The 24,891-nt window shown below is 24.8% G+C and overlaps 5 protein-coding genes across 5 annotated transcripts in view; 2 read left to right on the top strand and 3 right to left on the bottom strand.

Annotated features, from left to right (window-relative positions):
• The window catches only part of DDB_G0286533 (hypothetical protein), a gene marked incomplete at both ends in the record, with an annotated part of 2,370 nt that extends 681 nt beyond the window's left edge, over nucleotides 1–1,689 (top strand). Inside the window, one exon of the mRNA XM_632580.1 lies at nucleotides 1–1,689. This exon is cut by the window's left edge and continues 681 nt beyond it. Within this exon, the coding sequence (XP_637672.1) occupies nucleotides 1–1,689 (1,689 nt within the window).
• Nucleotides 1,690–1,853: 164 nt separating this feature from the next.
• Nucleotides 1,854–2,807, bottom strand: gghA (peptidase C26 family protein; the record flags this gene model as incomplete). Its single annotated transcript, XM_632581.1, has 1 exon — nucleotides 1,854–2,807. The coding sequence occupies one exon, from the start codon at nucleotides 2,805–2,807 to the stop codon at nucleotides 1,854–1,856; it is 954 nt and encodes a 317-aa protein (XP_637673.1).
• A 602-nt stretch (nucleotides 2,808–3,409) lies between these two features.
• DDB_G0286543 (RUN domain-containing protein) lies at nucleotides 3,410–7,669 on the top strand (the record flags this gene model as incomplete). Its single annotated transcript, XM_632582.2, has 2 exons — nucleotides 3,410–3,542; nucleotides 3,717–7,669. The coding sequence occupies 2 exons, from the start codon at nucleotides 3,410–3,412 to the stop codon at nucleotides 7,667–7,669; spliced, it is 4,086 nt and encodes a 1,361-aa protein (XP_637674.2).
• A 706-nt stretch (nucleotides 7,670–8,375) lies between these two features.
• On the bottom strand, nucleotides 8,376–22,244 carry vps13D (vacuolar protein sorting-associated protein 13 family protein; the record flags this gene model as incomplete). Its single annotated transcript, XM_632583.1, has 2 exons — nucleotides 8,376–20,894; nucleotides 20,985–22,244. The coding sequence occupies 2 exons, from the start codon at nucleotides 22,242–22,244 to the stop codon at nucleotides 8,376–8,378; spliced, it is 13,779 nt and encodes a 4,592-aa protein (XP_637675.1).
• A 1,053-nt stretch (nucleotides 22,245–23,297) lies between these two features.
• Nucleotides 23,298–24,389, bottom strand: DDB_G0286537 (hypothetical protein; the record flags this gene model as incomplete). Its single annotated transcript, XM_632584.1, has 1 exon — nucleotides 23,298–24,389. The coding sequence occupies one exon, from the start codon at nucleotides 24,387–24,389 to the stop codon at nucleotides 23,298–23,300; it is 1,092 nt and encodes a 363-aa protein (XP_637676.1).
• Nucleotides 24,390–24,891: the final 502 nt, after the last annotated feature.

Consider the following 24,891-nt stretch of genomic DNA (forward strand, 5'->3'; position numbering starts at 1 on the left):
CAATTGAATTTCAACCCATCGTCAATATCAATGGCGCCCAAGGACTATAGATTTCAAATGGGTGTGGCCATTCACGAGTTGTCGCATGTTTTGGGCTTTTCAAAGGACCGTTTCGAAAAGAAAGGTTTGATGAAATCATTTGACAAACGAAATACCACTGCTGATGGGTCGAGTAAGCTATCGAATATGATAGTGTCTCCAAATGTGGTGTCTTTTGTAAGAAAGTTTTTCGATTGTCCAACTTTGGAAGGCGCCGAATTGGAGGATCAAGGTGGCACAGGTACCGAGTACTCTCATTGGGAAAAACGGATTTTCGATAATGAGTATATGACTGGCACCGCTTCACAATATCCAATATTTTCAAACCTAACTCTATCATTATTCGCCGACCTTGGTTTCTACGCTGTAAACTTCACCAATGCTGAGACTTTAGTGTGGGGTAATGGCCTAGGTTGCACATTTGCAAGTAAACCTTGTAACGAATGGGGTAACAGTAAACTGTTTTGCACATCAATTGGTAGTAGAGCACTCTGTTCATATGATAGGATTTCAAAGGGTCAATGCTCAATCACTCGTCAACCTGATATACCAGACTATTACAATTACCTAAATGGCTTAAATGGCAATAATGGTAATCGAGTTGGTGGTGATATGTTACCTGACTATTGCCCATCGATTGAAGGTTATTCAAACATGTTTTGTGTTGATAGTTCACATAACAGTTATTTCAATACCAATAGTACTAGTGCAGATCCCAACCCCAATGCTTATGGTGAACTTTATGGTGCTTCAAGTCGTTGTTTCGATAGTTCATTAATTGATTCACAAGATATAACTTATTTACAAACTGAAGCTAGATGTTATCCAACCCATTGTTTATCTCCTTACAAATTAAAAATTAAAGTTGGTCAATATTTTTATAATTGTCCTTATGGTGGTTCAGTTACAATTCCAAATTATTTAGGTTCAATAACTTGTCCAGCAAGTAAAGAAGTTTGTATAGATGCACCACTTGATAATACTTGGCCAACTTTTGAGTATGCTAATAAACCAAGTGGTTCACCTGGTGATACTATAACAATTTTTGGTAGAAATTTTTTAAATAATAATAATAATAATAATAATAATAATAATAATAATAATAATAATAATAATAATAATAATAATAATAATAATAATAATAATAATAATAATAATAATAATAGTAATAGTAATAATAGTAGTAATAGTAATAGTAATAGTAGTAATAGTAATAGTAATAGTAATAGTAGTAATATTAATAGTAATGAAATAATTAATAATTCAACAATTAAAGTTTTAATTCTAAATATTGAAATGATAAATTTATATGTTACAGATACAATGATAATTGGTACAATTAATCCAAATGGATATGAAAATCCACAAAAAACTGATGGTATGGAAGCTAATATAATCATTGTTAATACTGAAACCAAAAGGAATGATAATGCTTATGGTTTTATTCTATTTGTCCCATATGAAAAAGATCCAACAACAGTTTCCAAAGTTAAACAATGGTTTAAAGATCATTGGTATGTTGCTTTATTAGTTGGTTTGGCTGTATTAGGTTTTATAGGTGGTATAGTACGTTGTATTTGTTGTTCAAGTAGAAAACCAAAAGGTAATCAATCAAAAATGAAACGATATCCACAACAACCATATGAATAAAAAATAGTTTTTAACAAAAAATAAAGAAAATGTATGAAATAAGAAAACATACATACATACATACATATATACAAACAATAAAGTTTTATTTTTTTAATATAATATAAATATATATATATATATGTGTTTTTTAATTAATTAATTGTTTATTTTTTATTTATTATTTAATTAAAATAATAAATTTGTTCAAAATCTGGTACAGTTGATTCAGAATATTGTGGAGTATAATTATAAATTAAGGTTGAAGCTTCAACTGATGGATCAGAGAAAGAGTGAAGTGATTTTCTACATTCATTAACGAAAAAGTTTGAAGTGTATTGATTGGCCATGATTGAGTCGAATGAATGATTCATTACTTCTTGATCCCACCATTCGAAAATTGGTTTCTCTGGATGCCATTGAGTACCATAGATTGGATAGTTCTTTGCCTCGATGGTAGAGATAAAGGTATTACCATCACGATCTACATTGGTTGATAAAACATCAAAGAAAGTATTGATTGATGATGTTTGTTGATAGGTTTGTGGTGATAAACCAAATTGATGATTATTCATTGTAATTGGTTCGCTTGCTAATGATTGCATAATGCTTGATGATGCCAATGAGAATAATCTACTACCGGCTGCTAATGATGTGAAGTTTAATGGTACAGTGTAGTTTTCTGAATTGTAGGATGAGAGTAAATTGAAATTGTCTGCTGATAATAATGCCAACTCTTGGAATCCCATGCATGTTCCCCATAATGGGAAATAGTCACCATTGTTGTTAAACTCTACTACTTGAGACCAAATCGATTGGATGGTGTCAGTGTAAACGGTTTGATTGTTGAAATCTACACCACCACCTGGGAAGAATACACCATTGATTGATCCCATTAATTCTGTTAAACTCTTAATATCGATATCGTATAAAATTGGTACAACTCTTGCTCCTGCACTTTCAATATATTTGACATAACTGGCTGCAATATATTGACTTCCAAATGTAGTCATATCACCATCAGTTGGTTGTGTTAATATACCAATAATTGGTCTATTATTGATTTTAGTTTGTCCATTTACTTTTACAATACCAACCATTAAAATGATTGAAATTATTACTACAATTAATTTATTCATCCTTTTTATTTTTTTTTTTTTTTAATATGGATGATTTATTTAATGAAATAAAAAAAAAATGAAAAAAAAAAAATGAAATAATACGATAAATTTTTAAAAAATAAAAAAAAAAAAATAAAAAAAAAATTAAAATTAAATTTTTTTTAAAAAAATTAAAAACAATTGTCTTAAACCTCGTGGGAAATTTTAAAATAAAATCAAAAAAAAATATCTAAAAACCCCCAGGAATTATTTGAAATAAAAAAAAATGAAATACGGAGTTCATATTATCATTCGTGTATTTTTTTCTATTTTATTTTTTAATTAAAATGATTAAATTATTAAAAAAAAGTGTCGAGCTTTAAAATTTAAACTCGGCAAAGATCTTTATTCTTCAAAAAAATTAATGACCTCATTGTGTGAAATTTTTTTATTTTTTTTTTTTTTTTTTTTTTTTTATTTTTATTTTTTATTTTTTTTTATTTTTTTTTATTTTTATTTTTATTTTTGTGTGGTTCACATAAACCATAATATTATAATAATTATTGTTTAATTTTAATATTTATTAATTTTTTTAATTTTTTAATTTTTTTTTTAATATATTTCTTATTACATAATTAAAAATGAACGGAGATGAATCAAACCTCCATAATAATGATATAATTGATGAAGGTAAATTCAAAATATATAAACAAGGAAACAAAACATATTGGTATAAAATTGATATTTATCAAAGTTTATTATCTTGGTATGAAAGTGAGTATAAAAAATTTTTTTTTTTTTTTCCTCCTCTCTTTAAAATTTTATTATAAATAAATTAATTAATTAATTAATTAATTAATTTTCAATCAAATTACTTACTAATTTTAATTTTAATTTTTTAATTTTTTAATTTTTTTATTTTTATTTTTTTTTTTTATTATATAATAGAAAGAGATGACGAATCAGCAACATCATTTTTAATGGTTCATCAAATTACATCAATTGAACCATGTACAAGTCCAAATAATGATAGTGATAAATATTTTGTAAAAGTTTTTTTAAATGAAAGGGAAAAAATTTCAAATGATGACAATGAAGAAATTGATGATGATAAGATTTTATTTATTTTTAGTTATTCAAAAGAGAGAGATGCATTCATTGAATCATTGAAAAAATGTAAACAATTTAAAATTGAAATTAATAGTAAGAATGTTACAAATATTAAACCAGCTTCACCAAAGGGTAAATCGTCATCATCACCATCATTATCAGCATCACTTTCACAAAAAAAGCCATCAACCGGTAGTGGTTTCATTGGTACCAATAGAAAATCTTTAACAAAACCCCAATCTTTCTCTCAAGTTAAAGCACCTTCAAGACCTGGTAGTCAAACTTTTTTAATGGGTTCATTTAGACAAGTTGAAAATAATAATAATAATAATAATGATGATGATAATGATAATGATGAAATTGATGATCAACAAGAAGAAGAAGAAGAAATAGAGCAAGAAGAAGAGCAATTAGAAAAAGAAAATGAAAAAGAAAAAGAACAACAAGAAATTATTGAAAAACAAAAAGAAATTGAAAAACAAAAAGAAATTGAAAAAGAAAAAGTAAAACAAAAAGAACAAGAAAAAAAAAATGAAAAGGAAAGACAAGAAAAAGAAAAACTAGAAAAAATAAAAGAGAAAGAAAGAGAAAGAGAAAAAGAAAGAGATAAAGAAAGAGAGTTAGAAAAAGAAAGAGAAAGATTAAAAGAAAAAGAAAGAGAGAAATTAAAAGAAAAAGAAAAAGAGAAACAAAAACAAAAAGAAAACGAAAAGCAAAAAGAAAATGAAAAACAAAAAGAACAGGAAAAACAAAAAGAAATCGAGAAGCAAAAAGAACAAGAAAAACAAAAAGAACTTGAAAAGCAAAAAGAAAACGAAAAACAAAAAGAAATTGAAAAACAAAAAGAGCAAGAAAATGAAGATTCAATGAATATAATTCAAGACGAAATTAATGGAAAGAAAGAAGACGAACAACAACAACAGCAACAACAGCAACAGCAACAGCAACAACAAAAACAATCATTACCAATTAAACAAGTTAAATTTGAAACAATTGAGCAAGTTGAAAGTTTAAAAAATAGTTTACAAATTAGTTTTGATTCAAGCGAACAACCACAAACTAAATCAGAAACAACTGAAGGAGGAGAAACTACAACAACTTCAACAACCTCAACAACAAATTCTACAATTCAAAGTTTAAAAGTTGTAAATTATAGATCAACAGGTCGTTCAGAGGATGATGATAATAATATACCAGTTGAAAGTAAGAGTGCTATTACATTTAGAAAATCACCATCATTAAATTCAAGTGGTGGAGGTGGAAATAAAAGAGTTTTTAATAGTAAAGTTAATGGTAGTATTAATAGTAGTGATGATGGTAATTCAAATCTATTTGGATATGGTGGCAGTTTAAATGGTAGTAATAATTCATTAACAACAACAACAACAACTACAACTTCATCATCAACATCAACACCATCCTTAAATAATTATCCAAATAATATTAGATTATCAGGATCAGGTACAAAATTACCAATTGGTCAACAAGGTTTAAGCCAAGATTCAAATGGTTATTATATTATTGGTAATAATACAAATCAATTAAGATCAATCATTGGTAGATCAGTTGCTGGTGATTCATCCTTTACTGGTATTATAGCTGGTAAATTTAAAATCGATTGGAGACCTACCCAACAAATTTGGCTTGTAAATTTAGAGAGTGGTGGTGGTAATAGTGGTAGTAATAATAGTAGTCCATTATTATCTCATAGTAATAATAGTATTGATAGTTATGGTAGTGGTAATAGTAATAACAGTAATAACAATAACAATAATAATAATAGTAATGGTAATAATAATAATAATAATAATAATAATAATAATAATAATAATAATAATAATAATAATAATAATAATAATAATAATAATAATAATAACAACAACAGTAACAATGAAATTGAAATTGGACCAGCGACACCATCAAAAGAAGAATTACTATTTAGATTGGAGAGAAAGAGAGAGAAAGCATTAGAAGAGAATGATACAATTTTAGCTAACTTATTAAAACAAAGACAAATTGAATTGGAACAGTCACAAGAAGAAACTTTCATATTCAAAGGTGGTATTGTTTTAGCACATAGAAATGAAAAATGGGAATTATTAGAAGCGCCAATACCAAAGAATTCTTCAAAAACACCTTATCATCAAGATAATAGACCAAATAATAATAATAGTAATAATAATAATAATAATAATAATAATAGTAATAATAATAATAATAATAATAATAATAATAATAATAATAATAATAATAATATTCAACAATCACCATCAATTTCATCAATTAATATATCACAACAACAATCACAAACATCACCTGTAATAATACCTCAATCAATGACATCATCTATTTTCGATGGTTTAACAAAAGTTTTTAATACTGTCAGTTCTGTAGTTGAACCAAAATTAGACCAATTATTGGATTCATCTTTATTGGGTGGTAGTGGTGGTAATGGTAATAACAACAATAAACAACATGAACAATTACAAAAAGAGAAACAACAAGAAAAACAAATTTTAACAAGTTTAGAAAAGATTGAACAACAACAGCAACAAATTAATAAGATACCAATTGAAGAATTAAAATTATCAAATAATCAAATTCAAGAGATTTATATTAAACCTTTAAAGAAGTCAATATTTGATATTGCAAATTATTTCGGTCAAAATAGTAATCATACAAAATTGGAACAATATTCATTGGGCGATGATGCTATCAATAAAAAGATTGCAATTTTAGTACGTGGTAGATTAGCAACTGCTATCGCAAATTTAGTATCACATGGTTTCATAGTTTCACCAACTAATATGGTTGGATCAATATTTAGAAATGTAATCAATGGTGCTACTGGTAGTGGTGGTGGTGGTAGTGGTGGTGGTAATAGTCTATCAAGCAGTTTAGGTAATATAGTTACAGGTAAACGTCATCTTTGGGAATTCATTGAAAATTATAAAAAAACAACACAACATGGTACAATCGCAGGTATAAGTTTGATTCAAACCATTAATACAATCAATTCATTTGAAAATATTTCATCCGCTTGGAAAGATCCAAATATTAAATTTAGAACTTTAATTTGTGTTGGTTTAAATCAACATGTCCTTGATCAATGGTTTGCTTTACTTCAAACTGATACAAATGGTATCTCTCATTATTTCCATCCAAATGCTATCATTAATTCATTGGATCATTGGAGATTGTTTTGTCAATGTTTTGCTCCAATCTTAAATTTACCATTTAAATTATCTTTAGATTATGAATGTAAATTTATAAATTCTCCAATAATTAATAATGGTATTGCAAGAAATTCAAATTCTCCATCAATTAATTCTTCAGCATATGGAATAACAACAACACCAACAACAACAACAATAACAAATTCTTCACCATTTTTGTCATCAATTCCAACACCAAATGTTGGAAATATTAAAAGTCAATTGGCAAGTTTTTCAAATACATTAATAGATGGTACTTCAACTTTATTCACAGAGTTGTCTGAAAACACTAATAGTTTAACTCAATCAATTCATTCAAAATACTCAAATTTAACAAATTCAATGTTCCAATCTTCAAATGAAAATAATGATACCAGCATCAATAATAACAGTAATAATGATAATAATAACGATAATTTATCATCAAGAAAAAGAGTAACTTTCTCTGAGGATGGTGAGATTCAACATGGCCATCAACAACAACAACAACAACAAAATGGTAATATGCTTGAAAAAATCCAATCATCAATTAAACCACTTTCTCAAAAGATTGGTGAATATTTTGATGGCTATTAAGTAATAGAAAAATAATAAATTGTTACTTTTTTTTTTTTAAAATAAATATTTTTAATTTTGGTATCAAGCCAAAAACCATTCTATTTTTTTTTTTTGGGTGTTTACTTTCAACAAAAATATCTTGTTAATACTAATATTTTATTTATTTATAGTTATGTTTAAAACAAAACTACAATTTAAAATAATTATTAAATAATTAATAAGTATTAAATTGTTTAATTAATAGTTTATTTATTTAAATACTACTTTATTAATAACTTTATTAATTTTATTAAATTTTTTAAACTCATAAAAATAATTTTATTAAACACTATATAATAATAATAATAATAATAATAATAATAATAATAATAATAATAATAATAATAATAATAATAATAATAATAATAATAATAATAATAATAATAATAATAATAATAATAATAATAATAATAGTCCTTGACACAAACATTTTTTAATTTATATATTTTATTTAATTCACATAAACTTTTTTTTTTGTTTTTATGAAATTTTTATTTATTATTTTCAAATTATCCGTTCATTTCATTTGATTTCATTTGATTTCATTTGATTTGATGAAATGAACAGATAACTTTAAAAAAATATTTTATTTGAAAACACCATTATTATTCTTATATTCTTTATTAAATTCTCCAAGAAAAAAAAAAAAAAAAAAAAAAAATTAAATATGGTAAAATTAAAAAATTTATTTTTTAATTTTTAAAATTTGTTCTTTAATAATTAAATAAAGTTGAGATAATTGATCAGGATCTGTGATATGAATACAATGTTGAGATCTATAATCTACAGATTTAATTCTTTGAAGATGTTCAAAGTGTAATAGTAAACCGTCTGGAGTGATTTCACAAGATTTAATATTCTCAAAAGTTGAAGACCATCTGAATGAGTAGCTATTCTTTATTTGTTTAACAAGGAGAATACGAAGATTTGTTATTAAAGTGATATAATTCTTTACGCCACCATTATTGAAATGAATGATATAGGTATCGGAATTTTTGAATCTACCCTTGAAAGTTGTTTCCAAAATGTAGTGACCCTCTGATTGTTCGAAATTATATTCAACCAAAAGATTATCGGTACCAAAACAACGTGGTGGTCTCATTCTAGTTGTGTCTTTAAAGAGATTAGTTGTATTTCTTATTCCTTCGGTGGTCATTGTAACCAAATCGAATACACCGACTACGGGTTTGACAGCAACACCAACCACACCCTGCGCCATACCTTTGGCGAAACCTTCAATACTACCTTTGATAGCACCTTCGATTGGTTTGGTTACAACGCCAGTGACACCATCGATTACACCTTTACCAAGACTTTTGAAACCATAGACCACACCTTCACCTAAATGTTTTGCTTTCTTTTGACGTGATCTTTGACGATTTCTAAGGTATTGATCATCGAATGATAATATTGCAACACCTTTACCAACGGTGTTTGATAGTTTCGATAGAGTATTAAATAAACCATAAACTGAATTTTTCACTAAACTAATACTACCTTTTGCTAAACCTTTGCCAAAATCTTTTGGAGAAGTTATTAAACCTAATGCAGGTTCATAAAAGAAATCTTTTACACCAGTACCAATATGATTGAATAAACCAACTGGGTTACCAATATTATCTGATGAACCTATCACCTTGTATAATTGATTCAATGATTGCATAGTATAATGTGATTTAATTCTACTTGCAAATAAACGTTCCGATAAGAATGGATGCTCCAATATCAATGCATTCAAACATAATGGTGTTCTATCTAAACCAAATGAAACACCAACAACTTCTAATAAAATACCAACGAAATCTGAATTTGAATGACCAACAAATCCATCTCTAACAAATGAAAATGATAATATAACTTTAATTGGATTTAATAATAATAATTTAATATAAATCATTGATTTCTTTTTCTTTTTCTTTGTTAAATTATTATTATTATTATTATTATTTGATGAAATTGCTGAATTTGAAGTTGGTAATAATAATGGATCACTTGAAATTGGTTCAATATCATTTAAAAGTTGAATTTTTGATTTTTCATCATTTAATATAAATGGTGAATTAATTGGATTATTTTGAATTTCATTATTTTGTTGTTGTGGTTGTTGTTGTTGTGGATTTTGTTGTAATTGTTGATTTTTTTTATGTTTTTTAAAGTTTTTATCTAATTGTTTAATTTTTGTAATTGTTTCAATGATTGATGCTAAAATACTATCATCCAACATTAAATTAACCTCTTGAATTAATAATGATAAAAGTTCAAAATATTTTAAACCTTTCTTTTCTTCATTTTTAATAAAACTAAAATGTAAGAATGGTTTTGGATCTTGTTCTTCATTGTTACTATTATTTGTATGATAAAAGAGGACAGGATAATCAGTATTCATCAATTGATTATCAATTTGCATATTGGTTACAATCAATTCAAATCTTGAGAAAATGTTTGATAATGAGAATGATAATGATATATCATTCAATGATAGATAAATCAATTCTTTACTATTATGGTCAATTAAGGATACACCAATTCTTGGTAATGATAATTGTAAATCCAATTTACAATTTTCAACAGTTTGTGATAACTCTGATGATGAATCATCCTTTGGTTGATCATAAGATAATACCAATACACGTGTTGGTCCATCAACTTTCATAAATGAATAAATTGTATTGGTACCTATTTTAATTGGTTTAAAATTTTTAATTTTCATAATATTACAATCTAATATTACACTTGATGAAGAGTATGATGATTCAAATGTTGAATGATTTTCAATATATTGATTATTATTATTATTATTATCATTATTTATATCATTAGTTGAATTTGTTGTTGTTGTGGTTGTGGTGGTTGTTGTTGAAGAAATTTCAAGACGTAAAATTTTTGTACCTAGTAATTCATCCCAAATATAATCAATTGATTGATATGGTGGTAAAATATCAATGATTGAAGTACCAATTTGATAGAATTTAATTGAACGTGGAATTTGATTTTCAATTCTAAATGGTGAATATTCTGTATCTTGATCATAGAAATGAATACTTGTATGAGTATCATTATCTTTAATATCGACTCTACCAAGATATGGTTTTGGAACTTCCATTAGGTTTAAGGATCTTTGTTTCACAGTTAACTCTGCTAAATCGTCAATTGTAAAACTACCACTCCAATCATAGTAATCATCATCAAATTTAATTTGAATTAATTTTTCACCATGTCTATTTGGCCAATGGAATGGTTTTGATTCACCTGGTTCAATTGATTCAATTCTATAGGATTGTCCAATTTGTCTATATAACATTCTTCTTGAACTTTTATTTATGAAAATATATTGGAAATTAATTGTTACCATCTTTGTACGTTGTAATTTATTTTTACCCATACTAATTGATGCTCTAAAATTATATTCTCTATTATCACTATTTGATTTTAATTTACTTAAATTTATTGATGATGATGATGATGGTGGTGATAATGAGTTACTAGTATTGTTATTACTATTTCCATTATTTATATTATCATTACTACTATTATTAAAAGTAGATGAATAAAATGGGTCTTGATGATGATTTGTAGAATTATTTGAATTCGTATTTGAAAAACAATGAATTATACCATCAGTACCAACAGTTTCTAAAGAGAAAACATTTGACCAATCAGAATTTGGTACTTTAATATAGAGTAAGTCACTACTATATAGAATCATTGTATCAATGGTACAATGATTATGTCTATGTTGTTGTTGTTGTTTTTTACTCTTTCTACCTTGTTCAATTTTTAAGGAATTCTTTGATTTTGCAATCATTTGTGGTATTTTAGATTCCTTATCAGCGAATAACATTGGAATGAAATTTGGTTTCTCAAAAATCATTGGTAAACCAGTTTTATTAATGATCCAGTAGACAGAGTATAATGCTAATTTTCTTACACCTTCGACTTGATCTTCACGATTTGATATCATAATATTCAATGGTTTCAAAATTTTATTTGGATCTTCTAATTTAATTTTACTCTTTATAATTGGTTTGTTGCCATTGGAACCATTGTTTCTATCACAATCAACAATTAGATGTTTTTGATCAACGAATCCTGGTATACCAGAGATCTTTACATAGAGTGAACTTCTTGGATCTTGTGTATAGAATGGCACTGATTGACATGATTCCAATGTACTAGATTCTAATGGTATATCACCTTCATATAATGTTAATTCAATCTTGCATGGTAATAAATTTTCAATTACTAATGGTGATAAAATTTTAATAATATTTTGTGAATAAATATTATTAAATGAACTCATTGTTGAATTAATTGTTGTTCTTTTTGTTGTAGTAGAAGTTGTTGTTGTTGCTGGTGGTGGTGATGATGATGATGATGTTTGAGGTGAAGTTGGTAGTTTTGAAATTGTTGATCTTAATAATTTTGATTTATCATTTCTTAAATTAATTTCATTTGGTAATAAATTTGCTAAAGTTTGTTCTGTATTAATTTCATCATTTACACTACTATTATCAGTTGAATTTATAACACATTTTTCATAATTACTATTTAATAAGATTAATTTAACATTATTATAAGTTGGTGGTGTTATATTATTATTATTACCATTACTATTATTATTATTTTTCATATGAATTTGAGGTGATTTTGGTATAATTTTTGGACAAGTTAAAATTTTATAAAGTGAATGAATATCATTATCATCTAATGCAATTAAATCATTAAATGGATTTGAATGTTTAAATTCTTCACCAGAATCACCAATTGGCAAAATCGATAAATATTTACCACTATTGATATATTGAAGTGGTACTGGTAATTCTTCATTTGGGAATAGAATCTTTTTAATTTCTTTTGGAGTATTATTGTTATTTGACGATAAACTACCACCATTACTTGTATTAATTTGATTATTTATAAGTTTAACTTCTAAATTCATTGTTGTAGTATTCTTTAAAAGTACATTTGATCTAACTGTAATAACTTTACTACCATCTTCATTCCAACCAACTTCAAATATTAATTTTTTACCACCAACTTGAATTAATCTATATCCAACTCTACCAATTGGTATTGGATTTGATGAAGATGATGATGGTGAGGAAGAAGAAGATGGTGATGGTGATGATGAATTATAACCACTACTATTACTATTAACTACACTATTATTAACGAAATTTTTAACATTCTTATTATGATTTGATAATTTAATAGTAATATGAGGTCCTTGATCTAATGATTCATCTTTAAATCCACGGAAATCACGAGTTTTCTTTGCTGTTAATAATGATTTTGAATTTTCAATTGAAATTGGTTGTTTTTGTTCATTCTCTAAAAAGAAGCTAGCATGGGTATATTGAGATGATGACGATGACGATGATGATGGTTGTGAAGATAATGTTGGTGATGTTGATGTAGAGGTTGATTTCTTTTTACCTTTTTGTTCTCCTGATAAAACTCTAACAGTATATTCTAAATTTACACCAGTTTTATTAATAATCCAATATGGGTGGAAAGAAGATGTTAATTTTCTAATTGAAATAGTTTGTAATAATGGTGAACTTCTGACAGTTGCTGGCAATGGTTGAATTATTGGTCTTAATAATGTTGAGTTATTAAAAAGTTGTTGTTGTTGTTGTTGTTGTTTTAATTGTTGTTGTGATAATAATGGAGATGTATTAAAACCTAATCTATTACTTGTTAAATTTGGTGATGTAACTAATGTTGAAACTGAACCTAATGGATTTTGACTTAAACTACCTGATCTAATTCTATTTGTACTTGAAATTGGTAAAATAATATCAGGTGATAATCCACCGCCATTATTATTATTACTATTATTATAACCACTACCATTTGGATTATTACTAGTACTAACAGCTAAATTTAAAGAATCAATAGTTGATGATCTTATTAATGGACTACTACTATTTGATTTTTTAAATCCACCACTACCACCACCACCAACTAAATTTGTTGATATAGTTGGTGGTGAGAAAACTCTTGTTGGTTGTTGAGTTGATGACAGGGATGGTGATGATGATAATTGAAAAGTTGAGAATTCAGGTTTAGTTTTAAATAAACCCATTATAATTGGTAAAGTTGTAGATAAATCATATTGAATACTATGATAAGTTGATAAAAGTGAATGAGCGAAACCATAACTTGCATTAATATTCAAGAATTGATTTGAAGATAATTGAATTGAAGTTGCAGGTTTATTTGGACTATTTTGATTATTTAATTTTATCATTTGTAATTGTATATCCCAATTTTCAATCAATGGTTCAAATGCCATCTTATTGATATTGAAATAGTCCATTACAATCTTTGAATCCACGGTAACTTTAATCTCATCACCAATCGTACCTTGAATTAATAAATCCAATCTATAGAAACTTAAATCAATCAATGGTAAATTTTGATCCATATAATCATTAACCAATGTTAATCCAAATTGTGGTGAATTAAATTTAACTGTTAAAACATTATTTATCATTTTTTCATTTTTTAATTTCTTTTGAGTTAAAGTAGTTGTAGTTGTCGTTGATTTCTTTGAAGATTTTGATAATTTTGGAAATTCTTTTTTTAATTGGCCAATGATTAAAGCAATTAATAAAATATCATGATAGGAAAGGAATAAATTAAATTGATCAATATTTGCGTTTACATCAATTAAAAGATTTGATTTTTCAATTGATGGACAAGTTGATTTAATCAATAATAAATTACAACCAAAATCAAATGTAACTGGATCAATTAAAGAGGCAGCACGTGAACTTGAAACATTTGCAATTGAATGTCTAAATGAAAACATTTGAAAGTTTTTAATCGATCCACCAATAATTCTACTTGAGCCATTCATTGTTTCATCAAATGATGCATCAATTGACATTTTAACAATTACTAAATTACTAACTTCTGAATTTGGATTCTCTACTAATAATATCTTCAATTTTTTAATATTTGTTTTTAAACTTATAATTTTCTTTTTCTTTGTTGATATACTATCTTTTTCTTCTTCCTCCTGGTTATTATTATTATTACTATTTGTATTATTATAATTATTATTGTTATTATTATTATTATTATTTGTTTTACTAAATAATTGTTTAATTTCTAATTTAACTTTTGAATAAGGTTCTAAAAAGAAACCAACCATCATGAAAACTATAGTTGGTGAAATGTGAAGACGTGGTTTTTCAATTTTAACATCTAATGTTAATTTGTTTAATTGTTTATCGATATCAATAGAAGCTGTTATTAATGGTTCTTCTTGGTTGCTGCTGTTATTAAAACTACCACTAATGTTAATATTTGTTAAAGAATCTTTTAGTGGACCTTGGAATGTTGTAATATTTTTACTACAAAATAAATCAATAAACTTTGAACCACTATCAACTCTTGAATCTGATAATCTAATTGATCTAAGGAAACATTTAATTGATGTTGATTTATTACCAATGGAAATTATATTTGCACCTAAATCATTTATTTGTAAAGTTGCTAATTGATCTCTAACTTTATCCATACCATGATTTAATAACATTAAAAATCTTAATTCTGATAATTGTACTGTTATTTCTGTTTTTATATCAATTTCTTTACCATTTTCATCAATTAAAATTTGTTTTTTCTTTTTCTTTGAACTATTATTAATAATATTTGTATTATTATTATTATTATTATTATTATTATTATTATTATTATTATTATTATTATTATTATTATTATTATTATTAAAATTCTTTTTTAATAATAAAATTGGTTCTAAAGAATTTTTATAACAATTCATATAATTAATTAAAATATTTAATAATAATTGATAACCTTGGTGACTAATATTAAAACTAACAGATTTACAATGAATATTAACTTTTTGAATTGGTAATGGAGCATTATTATTATTATAATGATTAGATGTTGAACAAATCTTTGAATATGATTGAAAATCATCTACTATATCAATATTAACAACCAAACTAACATCTTCTAATAGATGACATTTATTTCTATATGAATCATCACCACAACCATCTGGTAGATTTTGGTTAAACTCTTCGAAACTACTACCAACATAACTCGATGATTGAAATATTTCAACGAATAGATTTGATAATTGAATTTCCATACTTTCATAATTTAAATCTATACCTTTAATAGTTTTAAAGTAAAATAAATTCTCAATATGAATTTTACCTAAATCAATTAAAATCGCATCATCCTCATTTAACATTAAAACGATTTGTGGACTTTCAACATTTATAACTAATTTAACTTTAATTGATTTCTTTTCTTGTTGCTGTTCTTTTTTTGATGATTTGGATGATGATGATTTGGATGATGATGATTTGGATGTAGGTGATTTATTACTATTATCATTAATTAATGGCATTACAATTGAATTTTGTTTTTTCAATCGTCTATTACTTCCAATTGAGATAGTTGGTATTTTTGCTGTCGATGTTGTTGTTGTTGTTGTTGTTGTTGTTGTTGTTGTTGTTGTTGTTGTTGTTGTTGTAGTTGATATAGATGTGTTATCTAAAGAAGATGTTGATAATGATAATGGTGTCATATCACTAATAATTGATGAATTTGATAAACTATTGATTTCATTATTATTTGGTGTTGATGTAGCTGTTTTATTCTTTTTAAATTCTAAAACTTTTTGAATTACAGGTGTAGCAAATTCAAGAATTGATGAAATGAAATTCAATGAAACTGTAATTTGAAATTGTCTAAGAGTTAAATTTAATTCTGAATCGAATGGATGAATATTTTCTTTTGATTGAATTGGCATACGTTTAAATAAACTATTCCCACTACCATTACTAGTATTATTATTATTATTACTATTATTACTATTATTATTATCATTATTATTATCATTATTATTATTTGATAATGTTGAAAAATTAACTTCTAAAGTATTTATAACAGAATTATCTTTTAATGATAAAATCTGTTCATATTGATTTGGATCTTGAATAATTTTATCAATTGGAATTGTAAAAGATAATTGATGTAATTGATTAAAGAATAAATAGATTTTACCAATTGATATTATACTTTGTTTATAACCATCAAACCCAATATCAGATTTAAATTTAGTATCTTTAATATAAAATAATGAACCAATCTCTTCAATATAGAATCTAACTGAATCAATTTTTAAATTTAATTTCAATTTCATTCTACCATTACTACCACCATAATTCAATTTATTAATTGGTGCTTCTTCTATTGGTAATATCTCCTCCACTTGATTAATTTGTTGATTTGGTAATTTATTTACTAATCTATTTAAATTTGAATTTGATTGTTGTTGTTGTTGTTGTTGCTGTTGTTGCTGTTGTTGTTGAGAAGATGGAATAAACTTTTTAAATGGTGAAGTTGTTGATTTTCTTAGTGGTGACATTAATGATAATTTTGGTGATGGTGGCTTACTATTTATAGATTTTTGTAGTTCTTCATCTTGTTGTTGTTCTTGTTCTTGTTGTTGTTCTTGTTTAATTTTTAAATTTAAAAATTCAGATTTAGTTGAATTAATAATAAGCATTAAATTTGAAACTCTATCCATTAAGAACATGATATCATTTTGATTAATTTTAAAAACCACATCACATAAATTAACATCCAATACTAATCTTGGTGGTGGTAATACACCAATACCATTTTGATTATCTTTCCAAACTAGAATACTTGTCATTTCAACATTTAATCTTAAATTATTTAAAACTAAATTCTCTTTAAATCTATTATTGTTGAATTGAATAGTTTTTAAATTTACATTTGATAAATTAAAATGAAATAATGATAAAGTTTGATTTGAAATGAATTCATTATTAATTTTTAATAAACCTAAATCAATAATAAATTGATTCCTAGATAATTGATTCTCTGGTATAATTAAAAGTGGTGCTTCCATTCTTGCATTAATTTTAATACCTTTTTTCTTTTTATATTTTTCCATATTACTACCATCATTAATAGTAGTTGTTGTAGTTAATTCTTTATTAGTTTTCTTTTGCTGTTTAATTAAACCAGGTATAAATTGGAATAAATCTAAAATGAAATCTTTTAAAACATTTAAAAAGTTTGGTAAAAGTGAAATTTGAAATCTATTTATATCAGCATCTAATAATACTAATGGCAATGCAATTTTACTAATACGTTCATATTTAAAAGTTAAAAGTAAATTTGAATCATCATAATTTGATAAAACTTTGTTATATAAATTGGTATTGAAATCATTTACAAGGTCATATAATTCAAATCCGTCTACAAAGAAATCTAAAATTAATCTGTTTGGTAATTTAGTGATTTCAAGATCAACTTCTTTCATATCGAATCTACTAATTATTTCTTCTTTATATTGTTGATTGTTTTGTTGAGTAGCCACAGTATTTGTTGTAGTATTAATTAATTTTGGTAACATTAATATTGATTTTATACCTTTAACAGAAATATAAATTAAAACTTTATTCACAGTGAATCTCGATGGTGGTCTTCTCATTCTTTGTTCTTCTAATTGACGTTGAACTGATTGAGTTACCTTTCTATTCACAACGACAATCATTTGAATGATTTCAATTATATTACCAGTAATTTGCGGTATTAAATTACAATAAGATGTTGATAAATTAATTTTAATATCTGATAATTTTTCATATGTTGGTACAAGTTGTTTATTATGAAAAATTGTACCATAAATAATTGGTTTCTTTTCTTGTTCTTCTTCTTCTTGTTCATCATCTTCAGTATTACCTTCGTTTTGTTCATTTTCTTCTTTTCTCTTATTTTTAAAATATTTTGGAGATTTAAATTTATTAAAATTTGAAGAGATGACAATATCATCATCAGTATATGATGGATGACCATTTGTACCTCCTCTTTGATTTTCATTTGTACATTTATAAATATTACAATCATTGAATGCATAATCACCAATTACAGTTGTATCTCTTTGATTACTTTTCTCAACTTTTAAATTACTAACCAATTGATCCGATTTAATATGAAGTATTGGTTCTACATCAATAGTTGATAAATTAAATAAATTTGTAACAATTATATTTATATCATCAAATACAACATGACTTGAAAATACAATTTCACGTTTTCTTATAATTTCATTTTCTTTTCCTATTCCTATTCCTGTTGATTCTGTTAAATTATTAACCATTGTAGATAAATTTGAATTTGATGTTGATAGCCATTGTCTTTTAGATTTTGATGGTGAATCTGTATTATTATTATTACTACTATTACCATTTTCAATATCTATATGATTATTTTGTAAAGTTGATGGTTTATTATTTAAAGAATTAAAAGTTGGTGAAGTTGTTGAATTTGATCTAATTTTAAATTGAAATGATGAAATGAAAGCTTCTTCAACTCTTTGAATTTCAGACATTAATTGAAATACGAATAAACGAATTTGATAAAATGAAAATGGTGAGAAATAAAATCTAACAAATGGAAAATTAACATTCATTATAACTTTTGGATTTTCATAATCTGGTTGATCAGATTTTCTCTTTTTCATATGTACAATTAATGAAGTTTCAAATAGTATTTTATCCATTTCAGTACGTTGATTACAATAAGTTTCAATTTTATTATCCTCTTTAAATGATGGATGATGTTTTCCAAACTTCAATGTTGTTGTTGAACCAGTAAGTGTTGGTGGTTTAGTTAAAATTGATTTAATATTCATTGTTGAAATTTGAAAATTTTGATATTCAACATTTGATGATGATGATGGTATTGGTAAACTTGGTGAGAAATTACCATCATTAACACCAATTGGTGAAGATGGTAACATTTCTAATGAAATTTTACCAAGATCTAAAATTGCAACTGTATTCTCTGAAAATGAAATACCTTGTTGTTTCTTTGGTTTATTTGTTGTTGATGTTTCTTCAGTTGGTTTTGGAGGTGGTGGTTGTGATGACGATGATGATGATGATGATTGATTATTATAATTTTCAGCAGATGAAATTGGTATGATTACAGTTGGTGATTGAGCTATAATTGATAAAGTTACTTTATTTCTTGAGAGTGGCCTTTTTTTACCAGAACTAAAACCTGATAAATCTATAGTATGATTTGGTGTGATTAATTGTAAATACCTTAAAATTGCTGCACTATTTAAAACGAAAAACATTGGTTTAACATCAATTAAAATTGTAATATTCTTTGGTGTTGATTGAGGTTTCTTTTTACTACCACTACCATTACCATTGGTTGTAATAATTGTTTGTAATGGTGATGTTGTACCACTACCACCTCCACCAACACCAACACCAACACCACTACTACTATCTAAAATTGGACTCATTTTCATTTGAAATGATAACCAATTTTCAGAGATTGTTGAAGATGAAATCATATCGGGGAATTGTTCATTTTGAACCCAAAGACCTGATAATTTAATTGATTTAATTAAAGAATCTAAATTCATTACATCTGCTTTCTTATATAATGAAAATGATATATTACTAATATCACCATAAATTAATGTTGCTTGCTTATTTAATTCTTTCTCTGGTTCATCACTTAATAATTTAACATGAATAGTTTTGATTTGAAAATTCATTATTAATTCTTTTTCAATTCTCTTTGGTTGTATAGGTTTAGAAATTAACATTGGTGATAATGAATTATTTGATGGTGATGTCGCTAATATATTTGGTGACGATGATGAATTATTATTACTATTATTGGTGGTGGTTGAATTTGATGTTGGTGATACATAACCAATTGTATCATAAAATTGTTGTTTTAATAACTCTTTTGAAGGTTTTTCTAATGATTGTAATGAATCTGATGAATCGGATTTCGTTATTAATTGTTGTGGTTCAACTTCAAATTCTATACCTTTAATTTTATTCTTTTTAGAGTCTTTTGATTTACTCTTTCCTTTTTCTTCTTTTTTCTTTTTCTTTTCCTCTAATTTTAATTTTTCTTTTTCTTTTTTCTTTTCTTTTTCTTTTTCCTTTTCTTTATCCTTCTCTTTCTCTTTATTTTTATCTTTAGTTGGTGTATTATTACTACTATTACTACTACCAATGCTACTGCTACTACTATTAATATCATCTTTTTTATCATCTTTTTTATCATCTTTTTTATTAAGTTTTATAGTTGCATTCTTTTTTAAAATACTTTCAAATGCACTTTTATTATTTTGAGTTTTTTCTTCCTAAAATTATTTAAAGGAATTAGTATACAGATAAAATGAATAAATTTTAAGTTTTAAAAAAATATATATATTAAATAAGTAAATATTTACCTTAATATCATTTACAAATTCACTAATATTTTCTAAAATACTTAAAAGTGAAGAATATTGCTGTGGTTCTAAACATAATCCAATTTCTTCAATGATTGATTCAATTTCAATTTTATTTATACTTTGAATTGAACCTGCTGATTGATGTAACTTTAAGCAAAGATTCGCTGATAGTGGATCTAAAAACATATGATGAGATAGGGTATTTTTACTAGTTGGTATAGAATCTCTTAATGCTTGACATAAATCTTTAGTTGGTAAATTTTTCATTGGTTCTTGATCATGATTTATGTAAATTGATAAATCTGATAATTTAGCTAATTTATTTAAAATTGATGACGATGATGATGATGATGTAGTATTGTTGTTGTTGTTGTTGTTGTTGTTATTGCTTGAAGTTGTTGAAGTTGGCATAGTGTCAATAAAAATTGGGTTCCAAGATTCGTCAGTTGATTGTACAAATAATTTATCTAAACATAATCCAATTGCTATATTTCTATTATTTTTACGTTCTTCAATTCTAATATGCACTTTTTCAATAACAACTTGTAAATTATTTATAATTTTCGTTATTAATTTCTCTTTAAATCCATCTTTTTTCTTTTTACCATTTACTTCAACATTTAGTTCATTTAATGATTCTTCATCGAATTCTATATCGTTTTGACTATCTATATTATTATTATTTTTATTTTTATCGTTACTATTATTAATGCCATTATTATTGGTTGTAGTATTGGTACTTTTTAAATCACCATTACTATTTTCTTTTTTCGGTTTTTTTTTATCTAATTTTAAAAATTTTAAAAATTTCTCTGATGATGAGTCATATAATTGTGAAGCAGTTGATGTTGTATTTGATGATGACGATGATGAATCATTATTATTATTATTATTATTATTACTACTACTATTGTCATCATCTGAATGATAAGATGAATCATCATCACTACTTGAATAATTTGATGAAACATTTGTTGATGATGATGATGCTAAAATATAAATATCTTGAAGATGAACTACGACTGATTCTGATTTTAATGATGTCCATGGTACTTTTATTGTTAATTTACCAACTATACCTCTATCAATTGATAGAGGTAAATCAAAGGCTTTGAATGCTTCAGGTTTAACTTCTATGTTTTTCAATACTACATTTCCATTTAATACACCAATCTTTAATTGTTTTTTACCAACTTCTTGTAAAAATGATCCTAAAAATCTATCAATCACTTCTGCTACTACACTTTCAAATACCATTTTTTTTTTTTACCTTTTTTTACCTTTTTTTTCTTTTTTTTTTTTTTTTTTTTTTTTTCGTTTTTTCTTTTTTTTTTTAATTTTTAATTTGTAAAAATAAAATAAATAAATAAATAAATAAATAAATAAATTATATTTGCTTAACCTTTTTTTAAAAAAATAAAAAAAAAAAATATATATATTTTTACAATTATTACTATACAAAAATATTATTACAAAATTTATATGTTTTACTTTTTTTAAATAAATATTTTATTTTATTTTTATTTTATATCTTATTAAATTAGATAAATATATTCATTCATCTATGAAAATATTGATAGATATAATTATCCTTTTGACAACACACAACAAACACTGGTTTTAAATTGAAACTTTTTTTATTTTTTTTTTCATTTTTTTTTTTTTTTTTTTTTTTTATTTTTAAAAATTTTTTTTTTTTTTTTTTTTTTTTTATTAATTGCTGACGCAAAATTACGCAATAAAATTTTTTTCGGGATGTAAAAACATTCTCCAGTATTGAATAATCCGATTTCTTTTTTTTTTTTTTTTTTTTTTTTTTTTTTATTTTGAATTTAGTTGTTAATTTTTTAAAAAAGGTAAGAGTTTTTTAAGGTTGGGATTAGTAATTAATTTGGAAAATTGAATTTTGTAAAGATCTTTTTTTTTTTTTTAATAATAATAATAATAAATCAAAATCCATATTACCCTGGTAATGAAAGAATTAAAAAATTATTAGGATCAAGAAATGTTGAACAAATATACAAATAGAAAATATTTTTAAATTTTAAAAAACCTGATTTATTTCTTTATTTTTTGGATATTTACCCACAATCGGATTGATCAATTTTCAATATTTTCAAAAAAATAAAAAAAAAATAAAAAATTTAAAAATAGAATAAAAAATATTAAAAACAGATAAAATTTTTTAAATTAAATATACATAAATTAATTTTTATTAATTGTTGACACTAAAATTAGTTTTGTTGGATTTTTTTTTAAAAAAAAAAAAAAAAAAAAAAAAAAAGATAATAGATAATACAGATATGGACTCTATTCACAATAAATATTTGTATAATATAAAGTTTTAGAAGAAGATGACGATAATAAAAATATAGATGGCTTGACTGTGATTGATTCTGATTTAAAATAAGCACCATTTCCACCACTTCTGTAAAATAGATTTCCATTAAAATGACCACGACCACTTGAAACAATACCAGTACCAATACTACCAGTATTGCCACTATCACCATCATCACCACTAGTTACACCGGTACTACCACTACCACCAGTACCTGTACCACCAGTATCAATACCACCAGTATTCATAGAAGAACTACCAGAACTACCACCTTCATCACCACCATCACCACCAGAACTACTATGACCACCAGTTGAAACTACTGAACTACCAATACCTGGATTACCAGTTGAAACTACAGAACCTGAACTTCCGCCATTAGTTGATGGAAATTCTTCAGATGAACTATTAAAGAATGGTAAAGTTTCTAAACATACTAAACTTTTTGCAATTGGTGGAAAACATGAACCGTCACTTCCTGGTGGACAAAATTGGGTGAATGGTAAACCAGTCTTTTCATCACAGAAGAATGTTATTAAATTGGCTCTACTTCCATAGGCAATTTGGGTATCGTTCATAATATATTGAGCTAATAATACTTGATCATCATCACAACTTTCACTCATGAATGTTGTGACGTACGAGTTGGATTGGAATGATGGTTGATCGGATTTCATGACCAAATAATATAATGGTTGCGATGAAATTGGGTTTAAGTATAAATTGAATGTGAAATCTGCTGGTATGCAATCACCGATTTCAGCTTGTTGCGATGGTTGTTCAATTGGTACCAAACAATCAATTGCTCCTTGAACATCATAAAAATTTTTCCAAACTACCATATCTCCTATAACTTGAACGATATGACTAGTTGCATTATCCAATGTAAAACATGTATCAATAACAATTGCATATCCAACACCTTCACTACTTACATCACCTGAACATTGGTCACTACTATATGGTATGAAATTTATATATTCATATCCATTTATAAAATTTATTAATAATAATAATAATAATTTACTAAAAACTATTGATTTAATAAAATTTAATTTCATTTAAATAAAGAAATAAAAAATATTTTTAATTATAATTCAATGATTAAAAAAAAAAAAAAAAAAAAAAAAAAAAATTGATCACAATGGTGTGAAAAAGAAAAAAAAAAAAAAAAAAAAAAAAAAAAATTAAAAAAAAAATCTCATGAATATGAGTTGTCAATTAAAAAAAAAAAAAACTAAAGATTTTTTGTGTAACTCAAAAAAATAATTATTTTTTTGATTTTTTATTTTTTTTTTTTTTTTTTTCTACTAAATTATTTTTTTTTTTTATTAAAATGAGTTTAAAAAAATCGTTTCAATAAGTTCGGAAATAAAAAATAAAAATTATTTTATTTTTTATTTAATTTTTTATATTTTTTTTTTATTTATTTTTTAATACCCAGAAATGTAAAAAGCGCGGGATAATTTTTTTTATAAAACCCCAAAAAAAAAAAAAAAAAAAAAAAAAAAAACTTTATGTTTTTAATTTATAAAATTTGAAGATTATTACTTTTTTTTTTTT

Source organism: Dictyostelium discoideum, assembly GCF_000004695.1.
Source record: "Dictyostelium discoideum AX4 chromosome 4 chromosome, whole genome shotgun sequence".
In the NCBI taxonomy this organism is placed as follows: Eukaryota; Evosea; class Eumycetozoa; order Dictyosteliales; family Dictyosteliaceae; genus Dictyostelium; species Dictyostelium discoideum.